Genomic DNA, 7,593 nt, shown 5'->3' with positions numbered 1-7,593 from the left:
ATCTTTTTGAATTCCAATAATATTTAAGTCTCCCGGAATGTACAAAAAGTTTATAATTTTTTGTAAAAAACTACGTTTTTGAAAAAATAATTTACACAGTTTATAAATTACAAATGATATAATCAAGTTAAAAAATGTGTATTTTTACATTTAATTTGTCCATAGTAAACATTTTGGTTCTGAGTTAAATTATTTAGGTAACCCGGAATTACCCTAAATATATCACAATTTTCATATTTAATTCAAGTTTGACATGAATCAGAAACATTAAAAAAATTCTAATACAATCATTACAGTGCTGTATTTTAATGCAATGGGTCAATGAGACGGGCAGCTGGCACTGACTTGTGAGTCACCGGATGTCTGGCGTCTGGCTCCCCTCCACCACTCACTCACACCCTTTGTTTCTGTTAGTCTGACTCCACCGTTCAATCTGACAGCACGTGGTTTGCGCGTTATTACATGTATTTCAGTGTGTTTTGTTTAGTGTGTGGGGTTTATGACTTGTGAATTCCGTGTGGTTTTGTTGTTTTTCTATCATGAATAAAAAGACAAGCACTATAACAACGAGGAAATGCACTGAAGCTCCTATAGTCGGACAGCCTCTTGACATTAGTGATATTAATATTTTACCTACTAAAAGTGACGTGCTGAGGTATTTTGAATGGGTGAGAAATCAGTTGAAATCTGAAGGATGGCTACCAACCACAGAAAAAGTTAATTGCAATGCGAGTGACACAGAAGTTAGAGCAAACTTGGAAAAAATCATCAATACCTGTTTCATCTACTAACAATATTGTTTTTATGATTTTACAATTGCATGAGAGGTGTGAAAAAAATAAAAAATCTTCAGGTTGTAATACAAAAAATGCCATGAGTTTTAGAGTTGCAGTTGAAAAGTTTAGATCTGACATTGATAATAGTCTTTTTGATATTTGTTCATGCAAATGTAGTGAACTAGACAAATGTTTGTCCCCAGCTCCAAGAAAAGTACCAAAATTAGAACATGCATTCTTGACAGACCAACGGAACTTGAGGATGATGATTATCGGAGGTATTGACTAAGCAGAGACTAAAAAAATTGAAAAACGAAACAAACGGAAGGAAAAGTCCCTGCAATCTAAATTAAGTAGGAATGTGGAACTAACTACTCCACCTGATTTAATAAATGTAGATATTCTTAGTAGTGACTCTGATGATGAATCCATGGAAGAAGAATCAAGTAGGCCTGATGAAAAAGTTCAAGGTTCTAAAATAACTCCTCTAAGAAACAAAATTGAAAGTCCAAGCGTGAAAGTAAAACAAGGCCTGCCAGTGAATCTGTCATTGTTTTATAGGGCATGTGATCGCAGAGGAATTTCAAACAGAGCAGGTGCTCAACTAGTAAGTGCTCTTCTACAAGATTTGAATGTTATATCACCAGAAAACCAAGCCGCAGTTATTGACAAGTCCAAGATTTTTCGTGAAAGGTTAAAGTACCGCCGAAGTACAACTCGCACAAACGAAATAATTGCTCCTTACTTCGATGGTAGGAAGGATGAAACCATAATCAAAGAAATTGTACGTGGGAAATCTATCCGTAAAACCATACAAGAAGAACACATATCTTTGATCGAGGAACCAGGTTCAGCATATTTCGGTCATGTAACTCCAAACAGTGGATCTGCGAAAGATATAGTATCATCAATATTAAGTTACATGAGTGATAACTCCATTGATAACTCAAATATCAAAGCGCTTGGATGTGATGGTACGGCAACGAATACTGGAACATTGCAAGGAGCAGTTTTGTTGCTTGAACGCGCATTGAAACATCCGGTCCAAGTAGTAATATGTATGTTGTACTTAAACGAATTGCCTCTGAGGAAAGTTTTTGTTGCTCTTGACGGTCCAACCACAGGACCAACATCAGTCAGTTAGCCAATAGGCAAAGGTTTGACCAACTGCCAAGACTTCCCGGTTGTTAATTATGACAAAATAGATAGCACCTTCCCAGAAGTCGATAGTAAAGACTTAATTACGGACCAGAAATACCTTTGGGATATATGTCAGGCTGTAGTCAAAGGTGAATGTCCCTCTGAGTTGGCCAGTAGAAACCCCGGAAACTTGTCCCACGCCCGGTGGCTGACATTAGCAAATAGATTCTTACGTCTGTATATTTCAACTATTGAACCAACCCCACAACTTAGAAAGCTTGCTGAGTTCGTCATAAAATCTATGCTACCTCATGGTTTACCATAAAATGTCGTCCTAAAATTATCCACGCATCACAACACTTTTTATTCATCGTACAGTGCACCAAGTTTTTAGACAGTGAACTGAAGGCTGTGGCTCAGTCTTCCTTGCAAAGAATCGCCTTTATGGCTCATCCTGAACACATCCTTTTAGGGATGTTGTTTGACTCTCGAAAACATATAAGAGCTTTGGCAGGCAAACGGATAGAAAAATCTCGACAGACAGAAACAAGGGCACATCGAGTCTTCAAACCACCACAAGTTAATTTTGAGGCAGAAGACTACATCGATCTCATTGACCGGCAATCCACCACAGTTACAGAACCACCACTTATAGCTGACTTCAGCAAAGAAGAGATTGAGATGATTGTTAATTCAGGAAGCAGTGATAGAAAAGAGTTCAAAATACCACTTCACACTCAAGCGGTAGAACGAGTTGTAAAGGAAGTTACTGCAGCTTCTAAGCACGTTTGTGGCGTTTAAGAACGAGAAGGCTTTATAAGATCAAGATTATTGGACAGAAAGTATCTTCCTAAGTTTGAAACTAAGCGACAGTACACATCTGCTACAGCTGTATTGCAAAAATAAATTATAGGTAAGATTTATTTCATACTTATTTAGGATTACATCACAGCATTCTATTTTGAATAGTAACTTAGTGTTAGTACTATAATTACAATCTGACACTCGCCCTAACAAATTCCCTTGGTTCCAGATCGAAGAAGCATTACAATACCTGTGGCTTTGAAGGCTAACTGGATTTGTTTAGCCAACGTCTTTCAAGGTGAAGGTTGTCAACTTTTTATCTGTAATCTTTAAGTAAACTTTTGTATTTCTTTAATAAATTTCGTACCTCGATTTTTCGTTGTTACAATTGAGATTTTCATAAAGATTCCGGGTGACTTTATGCTTAGTTACAGATATTATCCTAATTTTTATTGTTCACTGTTATCACGTACTTAATATTTTTTAAGTTGACAATAAAAATATAAAATTTAATTTTCAATAAAAAAAAAAAGATGAAAAATCGTGTTTTTGAGAAAAAATTCTAAAGTTTAAGTCGATTCCGGGAGACCTAAATATGTTTTAATTAAAACAAAACTTTTTTCCCTGAAATAGTAATGTAAGAGGCAACTTTTTATCAACTTAAAAGTTTGAATTTCGAAAATTCATTATTTGAGTATTTATTATGATACACCCTAACCTGCACCCGTCTGCTTTCCGGATGAAACATTTTTTTAATAAATTCCATACATAGAGGAATCTGACTTGCATGGGTTGCCTATCAAAATCCTGTCATAGCTATCCTTAAGGGGCGGCCGTAGGGGTTTCAATCGACATTTCAAACACATTTTTTAAAGTACGGTAGAATTATTTTATTTTTAAATTAAATAATTATATTTATAGTAAAATTCATAGATTATTCAAGAATAAATTGAAGGAAAAATATTGTAAAATGAGCTAACGGTGGCAAATTTTTTAAGACACCTCAAAAAACAATGAATTTTGTGAAGGACATCTAAACTTATCATTGGAGCATGATAAACAAAAAATTCAAAAATATTTTATTTGCTTATAAGTTTCTAAAGGTAACGCTGTCCAGTTTTTTAATTTTATTAATTTTTGGCTCAGAAATCAAAACAAGAATTATTTTTGCCAAAAGGGTGAAAATCAGCATATTTATTATGATTAAACAAAAAATAAGCATAAAACAAAAAATAACTTGACAGCGATACCTCAAGGAATGACTAAAGAAAATACCTATATACAAAATTTCAGTTGTGTGGGTCAAGTAGTTTTTGAGATTACATAGTTTACAATGTCTACAGACTTATTAAAAAACAGTTTTGAGGAAAACGCATTTAAAGAATTGTTAACTTTTGCTTTCAATTTCTTTTTGTCTGTCTAGTCGTAAAGTGGTGCACACCGGAATATGTTTTTGAATCACGCAGTATTTTCAAAAGAGAATGAGAACAGCTGTTGCCCGTTTCTCACTACGCTCAAGCGCGCTGGCGCGAACTTGCTGCAAAGTGAGTCGAAGGTAGGGAGGTAGAGAGATAGTGTTGAATATGCACCTTTGACTCGCTATTCAGCAGGTTCGCACCAGCGCTCTTGAACTTAGTGGGCAACGGTCAACAGCTGTTCTCATTTTCTTTTGTAAATTACTCCGCGTTTTAAAAACATATTCCAGTGTGCATCACTTTACGATTTGATAGTGTAAGTTGAGCATACTTTAAACGCGTTTTCCTCAAAATTGCTTTTTTCAAAGGCTGTAGACATTTTTGTAACGTTCCTGTTTTCTTTTAGAAAAATTTCTCACTTGTGTTCAAAAGTTTTCTGATGGGTGAGAGGAGTGTGTAACGTTACAAACGTCACATCCTTGCTATTTCATTTTTAAATAATTATTTTACTTTATTTTCTTTAATATTTCAGTAACAATAATTTTCTTCTATTTGTTTTACCTGTTTTCTTCGTTAAAACTCGTTGGCGCCGTCTTTTGTTATCCTCTTATATTATCTTCTATTTACTATTTCTCTTTTCTTTTATATCATCAACTGAACATACTGAACGTACCCCGTATATCCTTACTCTCTAGATATCTGTCTTTCATTACGGAACATGCTTATCGATTATCCTATCTTTCTACAGTTTATACTGTCATATCAATGAGTGTCACAATTCTCAAAATGGAGCTGGTAATATTATAAAAGCCAAAGAAGCTTAAAAAATAAAACATTTATTTGCAGACTTTAATATTCTCTTGGGTTTTTGGGAATAAATCACTTTTTTCCTTTCGGGAGCCACCTGCCTTCATCACCGGTGATGCTACTCATCAGGCAAGACAACAAGATGCATCAAACAGACAGTAGCACCCGACATCTCTAGTTGCAGCGACCTAGGGCCACAATATCTGCCCAGGTCTACAAGTATACAGCTGTACCATCCGACATCAAAAAGTTATCATGGAACCAGATACCAAACGCCATAAGTATAATCCAAGAATTGTTAATTTTTGGCAAGAATTTGAATATATTTGTTAATGCATTTAATAAGTCACATTTTTATTATATCTATATTAAACAATAAACATGATTGGTTAGAATACTATTTTATTTGCTTCCATTCTAAATTTTCAGAGTTCATATCTAAGATTAGGACAAAACGAACACACACTTTGGGAGAGACTGAGCTAAGTTAGGGTGAACGATAGCTATCTTAGTTGGTTGAAATACTATTTTCGAATGGTATTTCAATTAGCTGGGGTAGCCTATTTGCGTTTTTTCGTTTCACATTGTAGCTCAAAAACTACTTGACCGACCCACCTGAAATTTTGTATACCTATGTTTTCTTTAGATATTCCTTGAGGTAACACTGTCGATATATTTTTTGTATTATGCTTATTGTATTTAACAGTAATAAGTACGTTGATTTTCACCCTTTTTGCAAAAAATCGTTTTGACTTCTGAATGGATATCAATATCAAAAGTGAATAAAACTAAAAAATCTCGATATTCCCAGGTAACCAAGTGACGTCAATAACGTCGAGGAAACGTCATCTTTTGGTTTAATATATACACGTGTTTGAACATTACGTCGTAGAAACGTCTTTTGTATGTGATTTTAAATACGTTGTCAGAAAAAGGTTAATGACGTTAAAATACGTTTAAAAACATGTTTTTATTTTTGATGGCCTAAGTCTGACGTCACAAAATTGGGAGGACCTTAAAGACTTAGGTAATGCTTATGACTAGAAACAATTTCCATAAGAAATTTTTCATGTATTGTTTACATGCTTTGTGTGGTAAAATAAGACTTTTCATTTAGATATTTAGTTGAAGAAACGTGGTAATTAAGAGATTTTTGTTCGTTTATCTGAAGTGAAATAGTTCAATGCAATAGTTCTTCTTGAAAACTGTTTAAGGTTACCTTATTTGTTTTGTTTTGGTGTTTATTTCCTGTTAATGAACTAATTATGTGTTATCTAGTTTAATTAAATTAGTTTGTTAATAAATTATTTATTAGTTTTTATGTTGTTTCAGTTTTGACACAGTAAGTATATACAATATAAAAAGTGAAAATTCTATATTTGTTCCATTAAGGGTATTGTAATTCTATACATTTAGATAGTCTTCCATTTGGTATTACTTTCAGCCTATGGGCTAAATTAAAAACAGTTAAATGAAAAATTGCAATACCAACATTGCCCATTATTTTGCATGCATAATTGCGTATTTTTAAAACCATAAAATGAAAAATAATCTAAAAAAACAACATAAACTACGTTTTTGATATCACGTAGGTTTAAACGTGATAAAAATGACGTCAATTGTAGTGGTACAAGTTCACGTGACTTTCGGGGTCGAAAAAACGGGATAAACTGACGTAGTTTGGTGATAATTATGACGTCTTTTCAAAGTTTTGTAAACGTTATTTGGTTGCCTGGGTTGTTATCACGAAAATCTCATAAGCTAACAAAATCTTTTCGAATTTTTTGTTTACCGAGATAAAATTATGAGTTCTGATGTCCACCGTAAAATTCATTGTTTTTTGAGGTATCTTTAAAATTTGCCACCGTTGGCTTATCTTTCAATATTTTTATTTAACTTCTCTTGAGTAATCTATGAATTGTACTGAAGATGCTTATTTAATTTAAAAATAAAATAATTCTACCATACTTTCAAAAAAATATGTTTTCAACCCATACGCCCCCCCCCCCCCTTAAGGAAAGCTATGACACGATTTTGATAGGCAACCCATGCAAGTCGTATTTGTCTATGTATGGAATTTAATAAAAAAACATGTGTCATCCGGAGAGCAGATGGGTGCAGGTCGACCTATATTCGGATCTTAGATTCTTACGTAAGCAATTATTTCTATAAAATTAATTTAACTTACGGTAATGTGTTTTTTAAACAGCATCTTTCAGAAGTTTTCAATTTAGTTTTCTTTATATTTGCAAATTGTAGGTATGACTTTTGAGAATACGCTGTATTTAAGACAACAAAATTGCCGTTCTCCAGATAATTATACTTTATTTTTGCATATGTTCAAAGTGTAAAATTATTTTGCGATAATAATCTTATAATTAATTATAAAATTCTTATTTTTAACAACCTTTTTATTTATAATTATTCGACATTGTTTTATATCTAATGATCTTTATCTTATATCAATTTTAAATAAAAGTTTTATTATATAAATTATATTCCCATTATAAAATTAGTTTAGAAAAATTAATAAAGTAATACATATTTTTGATAATATCGATCTATATTTTGTAAATTTTATTAGATATTTATCTAAATGACGTGCTTCATCACGTTGTGGATTCTGTCAATGTAATTACTAGAAAATGGCT

General features: G+C 33.0%; 1 protein-coding gene across 1 annotated transcript; it reads left to right on the top strand.

Moving 5' to 3' along the window:
* Window positions 1-368: 368 nt before the first annotated feature.
* Window positions 369-3,395, top strand: LOC126885902 (uncharacterized). The gene is made up of 2 exons (XM_050652694.1): window positions 369-2,829; window positions 2,950-3,395. Exon 1 carries the CDS (start codon window positions 1,207-1,209, stop codon window positions 1,918-1,920), a length of 714 nt encoding a protein of 237 aa, XP_050508651.1. The 5' UTR covers window positions 369-1,206; the 3' UTR covers window positions 1,921-2,829; window positions 2,950-3,395.
* Window positions 3,396-7,593: the final 4,198 nt, after the last annotated feature.

Source organism: Diabrotica virgifera, chromosome 6 (genome assembly GCF_917563875.1).
Source record: "Diabrotica virgifera virgifera chromosome 6, PGI_DIABVI_V3a".
Lineage (NCBI taxonomy): Eukaryota > Metazoa > Arthropoda > Insecta > Coleoptera > Chrysomelidae > Diabrotica > Diabrotica virgifera.
This window is presented reverse-complemented; position numbering and strand designations above follow the sequence as displayed.